General features: G+C 46.4%; 1 protein-coding gene and 1 long non-coding RNA gene across 5 annotated transcripts in view; both read left to right on the forward strand.

Annotated features, from left to right (window-relative positions):
- Positions 1-14,039, forward strand: part of LOC119790614 (protein-methionine sulfoxide oxidase mical3b-like) — a 37,188-nt gene extending 23,149 nt beyond the window's left edge. For all 4 annotated transcript variants that reach the window (XM_038296217.1, XM_038296220.1, XM_038296221.1 and 1 more), the window contains 12 exons: positions 1,277-1,440; positions 1,529-1,597; positions 3,484-4,050; positions 4,121-4,191; positions 4,380-4,460; positions 5,358-5,408; positions 5,492-5,731; positions 5,802-5,895; positions 13,297-13,347; positions 13,442-13,541; positions 13,615-13,688; positions 13,768-14,039. In XM_038296217.1, coding sequence (XP_038152145.1) covers positions 1,277-1,440; positions 1,529-1,597; positions 3,484-4,050; positions 4,121-4,191; positions 4,380-4,460; positions 5,358-5,408; positions 5,492-5,731; positions 5,802-5,895; positions 13,297-13,347; positions 13,442-13,541; positions 13,615-13,688; positions 13,768-13,952 — 1,747 coding nt within the window. In that variant the 3' untranslated portion in view covers positions 13,953-14,039. The remainder of the gene's footprint in view (positions 1-1,276; positions 1,441-1,528; positions 1,598-3,483; positions 4,051-4,120; positions 4,192-4,379; positions 4,461-5,357; positions 5,409-5,491; positions 5,732-5,801; positions 5,896-13,296; positions 13,348-13,441; positions 13,542-13,614; positions 13,689-13,767) is intronic.
- Positions 14,035-14,308, forward strand: LOC119790615. Its single transcript, XR_005281746.1, has 2 exons — positions 14,035-14,091; positions 14,145-14,308. It is a non-coding gene; the product is annotated as an uncharacterized LOC119790615 (long non-coding RNA).
- The last annotated feature ends 1,988 nt before the right edge of the window (positions 14,309-16,296 follow it).

The raw sequence follows: 16,296 nt of genomic DNA on the forward strand, positions 1-16,296 counted from the left end.
ATGGTGAAAAAAAAAAAAAAGTATATGAATATATATTTACTTTTGGCTATGATGCCGAAATGATTCTTCACCGAATCTAAAAATAAGTAAACATTCCTTAAAGTTTGTGTTTTTTGTCCTTAGTTGGAGCAGATAAATAAGATGATCTGCAATCAAATGAGTATTTAGAGATAATTATATTCTATGCACTTCAAAAAGGATAATGACATTTTAAACATAAAGCTTAATGTTTTGGTAAATTGTCGTTTTTCTGCTTGAAACAGATGAAAATACACTTAAGACATACAATCAGAGAAATAAACCCTCTTTTTTCATTTGTTGCAAACCTTTCTGGAGATCATGTAGACTTTATCTTTCCAGACACTGAATTTACATGGAAATAAAAACATTATGAAATACAAAATTTTTTTTTCCCCTGCTCAGTCAGTTCAGTTTTCATTAAATAAGAATTTAATAACAGTGTCTAAAACACGGTTTTATATATACCTTTTTAAAATGTAAGTTTTGGTGAGTAAACCGATGCTTTGGTGAGAAATAAGCATAAAAGATTAGATGAATTTCTGAGCCCAAAACTTTATTGAAGTTGTAGTTTTTTTTATTATTTATCCTTGTGTATATTTTTCATTCTTTTTAAGAACAGTAGAAAGTAGGGGTGTAAATCACACCCATCATGGCGATTCGATTCAGTGTCAATATCCTGACCCAACAATTTGATTATTTTCGATACTCAAGAATACACCACAATTCGATTCTATTAATTAATAATTTTTTTTACCTTACAGGCTAGACAATGTTTCATATTTGAAATAAATCAATGAAAGCTTTAATATCGTTATGCATTTTATTTGAGAAACAACAGCAAATAACAGAAGTAGCAAAGTTGTACTCCACCTATGCCCAGGAAAACCTCATTCGCTGAAAAATATTTGTGTTTACGCATGTGTGTGTGTGCAAGCGGAAAGAGGGGAGTGGCTAAAGGAAGCGAGGTAGGAGGGCGAAATAGGTTTAGCGCCACCGCAGCATGGAGTCAGAATTACGTCCAGGAGCAAATGGATAAAAATAGACCGGAGGGAAAAAACAAACATGAATCGATGCTGATGTGTCGATGCATCGGATCGTTGGCTGTTTGATCGATGCATCGATACGAAACGATTATTATTTACACCCCTCGAAAACAGTAAAACTGGTGTTAAATTTGATGCTAAATCTTTTATTAAACTTAAATCTAAATTAAATTAATTAAGGCTTTAATTGGGACTGTGCTTCCTGCTTTCAGTTCAGAGGAAGAGGAGGGTGGAGAAGGGCCGGGCTGCGCTTCCTCACAGGAAGCGACAGCTCCGTGGAGAGATCCTCCACTCCCCCGGAAAAGTGAGGAGCCAAAGGAGGTGGAGGAGGAGGAGGAGGGAGAGGAAGGCAGCACTGAAGACGAATCCAGCGACGGTGAGTTCAGCTCCTGTTGAAGGTGTGCGTAGAAGTGTGTGTGTGTGTAGCCTTTTGTGATGTGCTCTATGTCGCCCCCTGCTGGTAGAGGGGGAGTACAGCCCGTGGGAGACGGAGCGTCGCTCGGGTCTGTGGCTCCTGTTAGAGGAGGAAACAGGTAGAACCAGAACAACCAAACCAAATGATCATTTTAAAAAGCCTCCATGTCTCATTCCAGTTTATAAACTAATGCACCTCATTGCTTTATCAATAATAACCATAAATCAGATTTAACACATTTTTTAACAGGCTTTCATTATTTTAATCAGAGGTCTTCAACAGGGGGTCCGCGACCCCTAGGGGGTCCATGAAAGTACTGCATGGGGGTCACAAAAGTTTTGGTTGATTAGATTAATATTCCCTGCTTCAATTTTTTCCACTTATTAAAATGTCTTTAAAGTTGTGGGGAAATTATATTTAAATGTCACACCATTCTGGCATAAACATGTATATAAATGTACCGGTACTCTTTATCAGATGATATTGTCCCAAAATTTAGAACATTTCTATTTAAAAAAAAATCCTGTCTTAAACTCTGTGTTGTTTTTCCCCGTTATCTTCTGCAGGCCAGTTAGTTATACATCAGCCTGAACACCTAAATTCGGCCAATCATATATCAACGATCATCTGTCAATCACATTTTTTCGGTCATAGCATCTTGATTCATATGTTGCAGCTAATATGCAAAATGGTTGAAAAAAGAAATAAGAATAATTTCCTTTCCCACTGAGTTCCGTCCCAGTGTTCACGGGGATGGACGTCTGTGTCTTCAGCAGGCGTAGAGCTAACAGAACTGGCAGCGTTGCGAGGCAAGGGCTCAAACATGTACGGCTGGAAGCCTTCTACACCAAACCAAGCTTCTGCCACCCTGGCGTCCTGTTCCACAACATCTTCGTCCCCGCTTTCCTCCTCTAAATAAAAATGTATGACGGAGGAGACTCATCCACGACCTCCGACACTAAACTCTCCTCCTCTTGCATGTTTCCTCTGTCCATAGCGTTCCTTGACAGTGTCGTTTCTAAGTCACCAATTTAGTGCTACTTGGTCCCAATGGAATTTCCCATTGGGAACCTACTAGCACTAAGTTGCTAACTGGTTAGCAAGATGCTTCCGACAAACCGGCCACAACCAAACATGCATGCGAACCTTCAGCCACAACAATCCCGCCCCCTTGATAATCGACCAATCACATTCACTTTATTCACTCCTGTAAAGTGGGGCACCACTCGGGAGAATGCAACGTTTGGAACAGCCGCTTTCCCTACGACTTTAAATCCACATTAACATGAATTCAACACATTGTAGTAAACAGATAAATGGAGGCAGAAGATGTCTTTCAGTCATCAATGCACACATTCAGTGACACACAGGAGCTCTTTCAACCTGGGCACCGTTTCATTCACAACACCTGTCCCATCAACCAGATGGAGTAATGTAACTTTAGTTACATTACTCCATCTGTAATAGAGTGACTATAGGACCAGTTTTGATAGAACACAATTTCATACAATATATATAATTAGGGGCTCCCCGCTCCATTTGGCCATCAGTTTGGGGGTCCTTGGCCTGGAAAACGTTGAAGACCTCTTATTTTAATAATGCTTTTTAAATGAATACATTTTAATCCTGCATGATATTGTTTTTAGTGTTTTTTAAAATTATTTTTGTCCTGAAATACTGATATTTTACTCTGGGATATAGACCTCGATCGGTCTCAATTTTCACCAAAAAAAAAGCACACAAAAAATCAGCTGATTTTTTTGTGCCTGTGTGAATCCTGCTGTGCATGTGTGAATCTTGTCCTGTGGATGTATGAATCATATATGTGTATTTGTATGTGTGAAAATTGAGGCTCCATACTGGGATATATTTGGATTTATTTTCTCAATTTTTGTCCTTTATTCTTATTTATTGTGGCTTCCATTTTCTTTTCTGCTTCCTATTTCTGTTTGTTTCTCTTTTCATCAAATCATTTTATGGTTTTTACTCCTTCTTCCTGGTCAGAGGAGGAGTCTGTGTCTCTTGCCTCAGACACACCTGTGCAACGTGGCTGCGCCTCCACCCCACAGCCCCGCATCTCCTCCCCTTCACTCCCCTCTGGGACGCCCTGCATCGCTTCCTTCGCCACATCAGATGACTCCACTCCTGATTCAGACCTCGCCAGAACGCCTCTGTCCCCTGTGGTTATCATGGAGGCGACAGCACAGAAACGACCTACAGCAAGGGGGCGGAGTTCGTTTGATGACATCACACCTGAACTGCCAGAGAAAAAGCCCCTGCTCCAGCAAGAGGAAGAGGAGGTGTCAGATAGCGTGAGGAGGAGACAGAGGCACAGAGAAGCTCAGAGTCTGCCTTCCAGCCTCCTACCACCAGGTGGAGCTCTCCTCCTCCACATCAAAGAGAAGCTCAGAGAGGCTCCTCCCCCTAGGCAGGTGGAGGTCAGTGGAGGTGGAGCCAGAGGCCTGTTGAAGTCGGTGCTTCCTGGAAACATGAAGGACCAGAAAAGAAGGGGCGGGACTTTACCTGCAGAGAGACCAAGGAGGCCTCCAGCCAATCAGAGGAGAGTCACAGGTGACAGCGCAGTTACAACAGAGTGATGTCACAGTGACGATGTAATAACATTACTTCCTGTTTCCCAAAGTTGCAGGGGAGGAGTCGGATCTTGTGTCGTCGACTCTGCTGCAGAGATGCTCGCAGAAACCCAGGAACAATGTGAGCAAACACCTGACACCAACCAGCCAATCAGGGCAAAGAACAGCGAACCAATCAGACATCACCAAATTTAGCAGTTTGTTACGTGTACAGTCAGAGGGAACAGACTATCTGGATTCCCTCAGACTGTCGTGTCATAAAAACACAGGTCAGACTAACACCTGAAATGAGCCTCGTGATGTTCACAGCTGCAGGTGGAGTTGTTTGGCCTCGTGTCTGAACTCGATAAAGTTACCGTGGAGGAAGATGAGGAGGAAGAGGACCAGCAGGTACGGTCTACGCTAGCTGACTTTGTCCAGAGGTGTGTCCGAACGTCCAGCCTAACCCCGAGTCCCTCCATCACTATATAAAGCAGGACTATATAGTGGATTTATAGTGAACTCAGTTAACTGACTGTTTAGACATATGATCACTACTTTTCACCCCCCCCATTGGTCATGTGACTCCGCCTCCCCGGATGGTGCCTGCCCCATCTTTGTTATTTTTCACCGCTGTCAGGTAGCAACAGCGGGCCGCTGTGACAAAAAATCCCATGATGCTTTGCGAGAAAAGTTCTCCTTTCAAAGCATCATGGGATATATCTGCCCTTCCAGTGACCATTTATGATCAGTACGTTTCAAGATGCTAGACCAGGCCACTAGACAAGGGGTAACCAATTAAAAATCGGAGGGGTCCGATTAAAGAAAATCATCAACTAGTAAAGGTCTGGAGACATTTTTTACTTGTTGTTTTACTAATTGTTTCTTTTAAGAGACTTTAACACTGAAATAAAATGAGGTGTTTATGCATCCATGTTATACACTGACTTTTTAAATAAAAATATAAAAAAAAACTGTAAAGTGAGATGACGTGTTGTGAATTGGCGCTATAGAAAAAAACTGAATTGAATTGAAATGAAATTTTTTTTACAATTTCAAATCTAAAGTGTTTTTTGAAGTAGATCCGGACCCTGGTCCCCTAATCCGTGACCCCTTCTCTAGACTTTCGGACACTCATCTGAAATGGTGTAACCACTACATAATGCCTATATAGTGGTTAGGGCGGACATTCGGACACAGTCATGGACTCGGGATCGACATAAAACCAAACATTTAGTTTGCTGCTAGCATCTTTTCCATCACGTTGATGGTTTCCTGTCACCCTTATGTCCACTTCCTGTCTCTCAGCAGGTCTACGTTCCTCGGGCTCTGGCGTTTAGACGATCATATGGAGTCAAGGTGCAGATGTCTTGTTTCCCAGCAAAGATTTCTGATCCAGGAATCTATGTCCTGTCTAAACTGCTGTCCTTAATCTGGTTTAGAGGAAACCCCAGAGGGAGCGAGTCCAGGACTCTGACGGACAGTCCTCGTGCCCCACAGAGGTGGTGGGAGTCCTCACCCGACCCAAGGAACCGTCCAGTTTGAGCACGAAGGAGTCCATGTTCCAGAAGGACCAAGAGGACAAAGATGAAGACCTGGACACTAAAATCACTCGACGGGTTCAGAGAGCCGCCAGGAGGCAGGCCAAGAAGGAGCAGCTGAAGAGGCTGCACAAGGCTCAGGTGAGTGTCCCTGAGGACAGCGGTGGTCCAGACCTGACCAGAACCAGAACCTTCAGTCTGTCTGTTTCAGATGATCCAGAGGCAGCTGCAGCAGGTGGAGGTGAAGCAGAGGGAGCTGGAGGAGAGAGGAGTGATGGTGGAGAAAGCTCTGAGAGGAGAAGCAGGTGAGACGAGATGATTAAAACCCAATCAGAACCTCCTGTTTCTACCTGAACCACCTCGACCTTTTATGTTTTAACCTTATGAACTCATCTGGACCCTAATTCTTCTACCAGAACCTATAAACTCATCTGGATTTCACCTGACATTTGCTGTTTTAACCCGACTCTACGGATGTGATCTCATCTGCATCCATTAGCACCTTCCATCAGCTTCTCTGGTTAGGGCCCAGTTAGACCTTGCCGATTTAGCCAGCGTATGCCTGACGTCCCAGCATCTCCTAAAACGCTGGAATAAGCTGAACTTTATATGTATTTTTTTCAATTTTGGGCGTATACATAGCATATTCATAACGAGTCCAGAGCTTATGTCCAACGACAGCCTAACTTATGCATAACGTATGGCAGAGCTTTGTGGCAATGATACCACCCGCCGCCCAAACTAAAAAAAACAACAACAAAAAAGGAAAAAGAGAGAAATGAGGTTTGCAGTCGCAGCAGATTCAGCATACTGTCAGTTAGGAAGTTGTTGGTTGTTGTCGTGAACACAGGGAGCATCCATCACACTCACCTTCTCGCTCTCCCTATGATGGGGATGAAGTCAGGAGGAGAAGTTACTCTTAGGTTTTGAATCAGAATCAGAAGTACTTTAATAATCCCAGAGGGAAATTACTTTTGTTACACGTTTGTTACACGTTTTATATATATAAAACTGGGGATTGCCGGGTTATATTGGGTAACTTACACTTAACGTATGTCAACGATCAGATAACTTAGCTCTAACTTATGGCCTACGTATGGCACATGCTGGCATACGTCGGGCAATTTTTAGCATGCTAAAAAGTTCTTGACGACTCGCTGTATGTCGACGTGTGCCAGCGTGTTTCAGCGTACTTCAGCGTGCTCATAACTTATAGAAACCATACCAATAACTTATCCAACGTATGCCAGCATTTTGCCAGATTTACCGTACGTCAGGCATACGCAGGCTAAATCGTCAAGGTGTGACATTGGCTTTACATGCTTTCTTTCTGACCAACCCGTTTCCCTTGAAACGCACCTGAACATACACTCACCAGCCACTTTATTAGGTACCCCATGCTAGTAACGAGTTGGACCCCCTTTTGCCTTCAGAACTGCCTCAATTCTTCGTGGCATAGATTTAACAAGGTGCTGGAAGCATTCCTCAGGGAGTTTGGTCCATATTGACATGATGGCATCACACAGTTGCCGCAGATTTGTCGGCTGCACATCCATGATGCGAATCTCCCGTTCCACCATATCCAGAAGATGCTCTATTGGATTGAGATCTGGTGACTGTGGAGGCCATTTGAGTACAGTGAACTCATTGTCATGTTCAAGAAACCAGTCTGAGATGATTTCAGCTTTATGACATGGCGCATTATCCTGCTGAAAGTAGCCATCAGAAGTTGGGTACATTGTGGTCATAAAGGGATGGACATGGTCAGCAACAATACTCAGGTAGGCTGTGGCGTTGCAACGATGCTCAATTGGTACCAAGGAGCCCAAAGAGTGCCAAGAAAATATTCCCCACACCATGACACCACCACCACCAGCCTGAACCGTTGATACAAGGCAGGATGGATCCATGCTTTCATGTTGTAGATGCCGAATGTCGCAGCAGAAATCAAGACTCATCAGACCAGGCAACATTTTTCCAATCTTCTATTGTCCAATTTCAATGAGCTTGTGCAAATTGTAGCCTCAGTTTCCTGTTCTTAGCTGAAAGGAGTGGCACCCGGTGTGGTCTTCTGCTGCTGTAGCCCATCTGCCTCAAAGTTCGACGTACTGTGCGTTCAGAGATGCTCTTCTGCCCACCTTGGTTGTAACGGGTGGTTATTTGAGTCACTGTTGCCCTTCTATCAGCTCGAACCAGTCTGGCCATCTGACCTCTGGCATCAACAAGGCATTTCCGCCCACAGAACTGCCGCTCACTGGATGTTTTTTCTTTTTCTGACCATTCTCTGTAAACCCTAGAGATGGTCGTGCGTGAAAATCCCAGTAGATCAGCAGTTTTTGAAATACTCAGACCAGCCCTTCTGGCACCAACAATCATGCCACGTTCAAAGTCACTCAAATCACCTTTCTTCCCTATACTGATGCTCGGTTTGAACTGCAGGAGATTGTCTTGACCATGTCTACATGCCTAAATGCACTGAAGTACCGCCATGTGATTGGCTGCTTAGAAATTAAGTGTTAACGAGCAGTTGGACAGGTGTACCTAATAAAGTGGCCGGTGAGTGTATCTGTGGTGGGAAAAAATCTATTTGTTTTTTGCTTTGGGTAGAGAGGTGTTTTGACTCTGACACAACCTTCAGCATTTCAGTCATTGTAGGCAAGGAAGACAAACTCTGGCCAGATCAGAACAGGGCTGATTACCATGCAATATGGGCTGTATGATGTTTTGTTCTCTCTTTTTAAAGATGAAATAAAATGCGGACTAAGTGAAATCCTCCGAGCTCTTTTGATTTAACTAGAATGAATAGTTTAATACTTTTTCCCATGACAGTAGCGCAATCATAGACTGAACATTTTGTATCTCTGCTTCTGTCTCCTTCAACCCCAGTCGGCCTCAGCAGATGGCCGCTCACTCTGAGCCTGGTTCTGAAGGAGGTTTCTTCCTGTTAAAAGAGAGTTTTCCTCTCCACTATCGCTACAAGGATTGCCTTCGAGTCAATGAGGCCTATAGATAAAAACACTTTTAAACTATCTGACTGGATGATCTGGTTGAATTGTGTCTATAGAGAGCCTTCAGTTGGATCTATTTCATCCCTACTGACCGCCAGAGGGCGGTGCTGAAAGCACTGAATGTTCCCTTCGGGCATGCGCAGTTCGAGTAATTATACCAACAGAGTCACACCTGTGACACCGGATGACCACTCAGAAGCTATATAGCCTGGTGTCATCCTTTGCTCTGCTCCTTTTTTCTTCTCGCAAGCGGTTCGCTAACTTCCCCGTTGTCTGAAGCCCCTGTATCTTGACCGGAGTTGCGGTTATTCTCCGCCCTCCCAGGGCTGCAACGGGTCGATTCTGAGGAATACGGAAGGTAAGTGAGTTGTTTGCTGGTGATGGTAGCGTCCGCGCCCCCTCTCCCGGCTCACGACTTTAGCTTTTTACCTACAGCTTCGTGCTGTTTTGTTTCGAACTGGTGACGGCAGCGTTTTCGCCCCTACTCCCAGTGTGAATAACTTCACTGCCGAAGTTATATACGGCTAACGTAGTTAGCTTCTTTAGTTTGTTGGTGTTATACCTGGTGACGGCAGCGGTTTTCGTCCCCTCTCCCAGTATATTCCCTACTTTTGCATCCTTTTTTTCACCGGTCTGCGCTGCTATAATTACTGACGGCTGCGGTTTTCGCCCCCTCTCCCAACCAAGTGTGGTCTACTTCGTTTGCCGAAGTTGGAGACGGCTAACGTTGTTAGCCTTTTTTGGTTTGTTTGCAGCCTTCTTCATCGGTCTGCTTAGTTATGAATGGTGACGGCAGCGTTTTCGCCCCCTCTCCCAAAATCAACCTTTTTTGCAGCCTTTTCGTTGGTCTGCTCTCTTAATTGGTGACGGCAGCGTTGTTCGCTCCTACTCCCAACTTAAGTTTCCATACAGCTAACGTTGTTAGCTTTTTTGGTTTATTGGTTTTATACCTGGTGACGGTAGCGGTTCTCGCCCCCTCTCCCAGTATCGGCTGCCTTGTGCTCGCAGCCTCTTTCGTTTCTCTGCTGTAATTGGTGACGGCTGCGTTTGCGCCCCCTCTCCCGATTTTCGATAACTTTCTGTTCTTTAAGCCTTGTCGGCCTTCGACATGGATGGCTCTCACAGCTGCATGGATTGTGGGGCTGCCCTGCAGGCAGAGGATGGCCACGACCTGTGCCCTACCTGCCTTGGACATGAGCACCTTTTGGAGGCGCTGTCTGAGAACCCCTGTATGAACTGCAGCTTTATGCCCCATGCAGTGAGGGTGGCCCGGTTGGCCCAGTTGTGCCCCCAGGAGGGCTCGGACCTTCCGCCCTCTGGGCAGGTGGTTCCCCCCAAGCGTTCTAAGCGCTGTGGTGGGACCACAGCATCTGTGCCCCTCCCCCGGAGGAAGCGGGCCAAACCTGACCAGGGCCTGTCCACAAGGGTGGAGCAGTTGTCAGCAGAGCTGGCAGAGATGAAGTCCTTGTTGCAGACACGGCAATCTGATCCCTCGCTCCCAGTGGTTGGGCTCTCTTCCCCACCAATGCCCGAGCTGGTTGTAGAGGATGACGTTATCTCTCTGGCTGCTCCCTTCCACATGCTCACCATAACAGAGGTCCTTCAGACCATTGTGGCGGGAGATTGGTTTACATCAGTAGATCTGACAGACGCCTACTTTCACGTGCCTATTGCGGCAGAACATCACCGTTTTCTCAGGTTTGCCTATCGGGGGCGCCATTGGCAATTCCGGGTGCTCCCATTCGGGCTCTCCCTTTCCCCGAGGGTGTTTACTCGATGCGTGAAAGCAGCCCTCTCTCCTCTACAGGCCTCCGGAGTCAGGATTCTGCCATACCTGGACGATTGGCTTCTTTGTGCTCCCTCTCAGGTAGCTGCCTCTCGGGATACGTCCCAGCTTCTACTTCATGTGTCACTGTTAGGCCTCAAAGTCAACTTGGCAAAGAGTTGTCTTGTTCCATCTCAGACAACCACCTTTCTTGGGATGCATCTGGACTCTGCTACCATGATGGCCCGTCCATCTGTTCACAGTGTGGACGACATACTCCAGCTCTTCCGTCGATTCAGACTGGGCAGGGAGTTTCCCTACATCATCATCCTGCGAATGCTGGGCAAACTGACATCAGTCACTCGTGTCGTGCCCTTAGGGCTGCTCCTTCTGCGTCCTTTGCAGCGATGGCTCAACAGCTTTCGCCTAGACGCCAGGCTGCACAGGCATCGCAGGCTAATGGTGACCAGGAGCTGCCTCCATGCCCTAGCTCCTTGGCGAGACGGGACCCTTTTGTCCAGTGGTGTTCCAATGGGGCTAGTAGTGTGTCGAAGGGAGGTGGTCACCACGGATGCCAGCCTCATGGGCTGGGGTGCCGTGTGGCAACACAGAGCTGTTCGGGGTCTCTGGGACCCAAGGGAGCGCACCGAACACATAAATGTGCTGGAGCTGCGGGCTGTGCACATGGCCCTCAGGTGCCTTCTGCCCCACCTAGAGGGAAGGCACGTGCTGATTCGGACAGACAACACCTCTGTTGTTTATCATATAAACCACCAAGGTGGCACCAGGTCAGCACGTCTCTTGAAGGTGTCGAGGGATCTCCTGGAATGGGCGTTTCCCCGTCTGTGTACCCTGCGCGCAGCGTATCTGCCAGGACGGCAGAACCAGGTTGCGGACTCTCTATCCCGCCAGGCACCTGCTCCGGGAGAGTGGTCTCTTCACCGCGACGTAGTGCGCATAATCTGGAACCTCTTTGGGCAGGCAGAGGTAGATCTGTTCGCCACAGAGGAGTCGACCCATTGCCCCCTATGGTATTCCCTAACCGGGATGGCGGGCGCACTGGGCCAGGATGCATTGGCTCATCCATGGCCGCAGGTTCTCCTGTATGCCTTTCCACCCCTCTCACTGATTTGGCCGACTCTACGGAGGGTTCTCGAGCAGGGCCACAGAGTGTTGCTGGTAGCTCCGTTCTGGCCAGCGCGGCCGTGGTTCCCGCTGCTTTGGAGTCTGTGTCACGGTACTCTATGGCGTCTTCCAGCAAGGAGGGATCTGCTGTCTCAGTTGGGGGGACAGATATGGCACCCCAACCCTCAACGTCTCCAGCTGTGGGCATGGCCCCTGGGAGGCTGACTGGGTGTTCAGACACCGTGAGACACACCGTATTGAGTGCTAGGGCTTCCTCCACTCGGCTGCAGTATGCTAACAGATGGCGCCTCTTTTCTCAGTGGTGCTCTGCCCACAATGAGAACCCAGTTTCCTGCTCGGTGCCCACTATTTTGGAGTTCCTCCAGTCTCTCCTTGATAAGGGCCGCTCTCCTTCGATCCTTAAAGTGTATGTTGCAGCAATTTCATGTCTTCACCGAACTGCTGACAACCGTACAGTGGGGCGCCATGAACTGGTTTCACTTTTTCTGCGTGGTGCTCGTAGGTTGTGCCAGCAGCCAGCCCCACGAGCCCCAGATTGGGATCTGCCGTTGGTTCTCACAGCTCTGTGCCACCCTCCATTCGAGCCTTTGGCACAAGCAGAACTCAAGTGGCTTTCCTGCAAGACTGCTTTCCTGATGGCTATCGTCTCAGCTAAGAGGGTCAGCGAGCTGCATGCTCTTTCTGTCAGCCCTAGGTGTATCAGATGGAATCCAGATGGCTCTGGTGTTACCCTGTGGCCTAATACTGCGTTTGTGCCTAAGGTGTTGTCTCCTTTTCACCGTAACCAGCCATTGCGGCTGGCTCGGTTTCAGCCTCAATCTGGTACAACTGAGAATGAGTCTGAGTTGTGCTCAGTAAGAGCGTTGGAGGCATACATTGCAGCCACCGCCAATCTGAGACGCTCGGACCAGCTTTTCCTATGCTATGGGGGTCCAAGGTTAGGCTGTCCTCTTTCTAAACAGCGTCTGTCCCATTGGATTGTGAGTGTCATCTGCCACGCCTACGCTGCAGGTCACTGCTCCCTGCCAGTCGGTGTGAGAGCACATTCCACCAGGAGCGTCACCGCTTCCTGGGCTGCTTTGAGAGGGGTTCCGCTGGAAGCTATATGTGCTGCTGCTTCATGGGCTTCCCCAACCACCTTCACCAGGTTCTACAGTGTCAATGTGGCTGCCCCTCATCCCCTGGGTCAGGTCCTTTTACAAGGTTCTGCTGGGCCTCCTCTGTGAGGTATGTGCTCAGGATTCCTTGTGACATCGTTGGCATTAGTCATTCAGTGCTTTCAGCACCGCCCTCTGGCGGTCAGTAGGGATGAAATAGAACGAAAGTTACGTATGTAACTACGGTTCTATGAATCCCGGATGACCGCCAGAGCTTCTCTGTCACTCAGAATCCTTGCTTTTGCGAGAAGATTCTGTAGGAGCAGAGCAAAGGATGACACCAGGCTATATAGCTTCTGAGTGGTCATCCGGTGTCACAGGTGTGACTCTGTTGGTATAATTACTCGAACTGCGCATGCCCGAAGGGAACATTCAGTGCTTTCAGCACCGCCCTCTGGCGGTCATCCGGGATTCATAGAACCGTAGTTACATACGTAACTTTCGTATTATATGTATTGGCGCTACATAAACTGAAGGAATTTATCTGATTGATTGTTTTTTAATCTTTGATTAATCTGCCTGATATTGAAGCATCAAGCCCAGAGAAGCCGTGGATTAAACACCGTATTGCTTTTTAACCTGTTTCCTACCTGAATCGTCCTAAATTCAACTATGTCCTGCTCCTAACAGACTACTGGGAGGATTCCAGCTGTGGCCCAGACATGGAGCTTCACCTGGGAGGTCAGTTTTTCTTTCAGAGTGGAACTGTTTTCCCACGAGGATGAAATAAACATCCCGATAGGAGCAGGTGTTTAAATGTGCTCTGTGCCTGCAGGACTGGGCAAACTGGATAATCTGGCTCTGATGCAGCAGTGGTTCCAGCTGGTCCAGCAGAAGAACTCTCTGGTCCGATACGAATCTGAACTCATGATATTGTGAGTATTTCGGACGGTTTGAAGACGCTCCCGCAGCAGAACCTGCTGGACCTGAATGTTGTTCTGGTTTTAGCGCTCGGGAGCTGCAGCTGGAGGACAGACAGAGCCGCCTGCAGCAGGAGCTCAGGGAGGGGATGGCTGTGGATGGTGAGGAGGCCCGAACAGAGCCAGAGCGCTGATCCAAGGAGGCCGAGCTCCAGCTTACGGTCTGTGCCGACTGTTTCAGATCACCTGAAGGATGAGGAGCAGCTGGCTGAGGAGCGGCTGATCTTGGAGGAGATGCTGGAGGTGGTGGAACAGAGAGACGCTCTGGTGTCTCTGCTGGAGGAGCAGCGGCTGCTGGAGAGGCAGGAGGACCAGGACCTGGAGCAGATTCTGGTAGCAGGAGGACTTGGACTCAGCTGGACCTGAGGAAACTGGATCCGGCTGGAATTCAGATGATCAAGCAGAAGCAGAAACTGAATCCAGTCGGACCTGAACTGGACTTGATGAGGCTGGTGTTTGCTGAATGTTTCATGTTTGGGTGAAGGACTCAAAGCAGGTGGTTCTGGTCCAGTACCTGTAATGTTCACTGTGGCGCTGAGACATTTACTCTTCTATCAGAACCAGGACCCTAACAGAACCTCACTGACAGTAACATTTATCACACAGGTGGTCCAGATTAGAGATGTTCAGGAGCTCGTAGCTTTTCTTTGTTTTTTTTATTTTTATTTACACTTTGGGTCCTGAAGCTGATCCGAAATGGTTCTGACTGTTTCCCAAAGCTTTTCACCAAAGAAAGAATAGAAAAAAAAACTCCATCTTTTGCAAACCTTCATCAACTGATAGAAGAAAATCACGGTAGTGGAATAATTATGGATTATTAGAAATACTAAATTATTTATATATTAATTATAAAATAAAAATTAAAGACACTAAGTCTTGTGATTTAATAAATCAGTGACAGTAATTTATCTTCAGATGGATAAATATGTTAAAAAAAGACCCTGACTATTTCTAGCTCCTCCCCCCAGCAAGGTGACATTCCACATCCCCAGAGTCTAAGCGCCCATGAATGGGTCTCCGAGGCCTCCATCTCTGACTGGCCCCTAATCCTCTGAGCACCGGTCCCTCATGTTCGAGGAGGGGATGTATTAAAACAATTTAGAAAACTTGGTAAAAGTATAAAAATAATCATTTTAATGGGATTAAAATGCAAAACAAATCAGATTAACGGGCTAATTTGTCATTTTATATAGTTACGCATTAAAATATTCTATTCTAAAAACTTTATGTGACTGGAAATAGATAAATTAACATTAATTGTAAAAATTAAAAGGTTTAAATAAAATGTACTAAAATATTAATAAAGTAAAACACAAGAATAATTAAAAACAGATTAATCCCAGATTATTTCAGCTGAACATCTTCATTCTGGTTCTTCTGGGTTTAAATGGCAGAATCCAGTTGTTAATGAATGTTTCTCTGCTTTTCCTTTGGTTAAAAACAGGACGTTTTCAGATTCCACCTTAAATGAAAAGTGGAACCATGTTAATAAATCAGCTGGGGTGTGTTTAGGTTAAACCAACAGCAGGGGGCGCTGGTTTCAGGCCTCAACAGATGAGGATGTCATGTGAGCTTCAGCTTCAGCCGCCTGCCTTATTTCCTCTGTAACCGGCTTGATCAGACTCCAAACAACCAGCTGATGGTTTTAACTTCTGTTTAATAAAAAGAGATTTTCAGCCAAAGCTTCGTTAAATGTCTGTTCTTTTTTCGTGCTCTACGAACATGAACTAAGCAGAAAATGGTTTCATCCATTTCCTGTTTCTTCATGTTGAACGGATCCTCTTCGGTGAACAGGTTCTGTACATGAAGTTCTGAAGGTTTGGACCCGACTAGTTGTGTCGGTACCAGTTACCTCATGTGAATTCAAATGTCCTACTGGAAGGAACATCCACATAGCATGATGCTGCCACCGCCATGCTTCACTTTCAGGAAATGAAAGACGCAAGATGACCAAGTTGGAAGTCATTTTGGTTTGAAGAGATTTTTTTTTTTTTTTTTTCCCATAAAGCCGATTAATTTTAGCCTGACGTAGTCCGACTCAATTCTAGTCAGAATATAAGTCTGATACTGCTCCATAGAGCTGTGATTATGGGGCGTGTTTTGAACGAACCAGGAAAAAAATGCCTCTGCACTCAATTGGATAGACCTACAACCAATAAAAGCAACGGAGTGTTAAGCGAGGCATAGTTGTTGTCATCAAAAATCAAAGCGTGCAGTTTCACGCCTATAATAAGAAGATGAGACTTGATCGCGTTTCTCTGTTCCTCTTTTAAAATTAATTTGCTGTCGATATCTTCTAGAACAGACCTAATAGCAGAATCTACTCACCCAAACTCTCCAGTGGCAGCCATTATTGTTGTCACCCTAGCGCGCTTTGGTCACGTGGTTGATTACGTTACTGTTGATCATCTGTCCATCATCGTATAAAGTCCGCCCTGACAATTTGATTGGATCGCCTGACAGTGGGCGATAATACTCGCGCTACTATGGAGCAGAGCCAGACCGAACTTCCCCGAACTCAAACCTTGTGGGCGGGACTAAGTTCTGACTGGCACCCAGGCTAGATTAATTTCAGTTCATCCCAGGGTACCCGTACCCCTAGTGGCCCGAGAGTGCATTGCAAGGGGTACATGGAAATATTTTAGTTCTTATGCAGTAAAATAAAATAGGGCTGGGATCTATTTTGCATTCTGAGGAAAGAATTGAAAAA

Source organism: Cyprinodon tularosa, unplaced genomic scaffold (assembly GCF_016077235.1).
Source record: "Cyprinodon tularosa strain WSP-4 unplaced genomic scaffold, ASM1607723v1 ctg369, whole genome shotgun sequence".
NCBI lineage: Eukaryota > Metazoa > Chordata > Actinopteri > Cyprinodontiformes > Cyprinodontidae > Cyprinodon > Cyprinodon tularosa.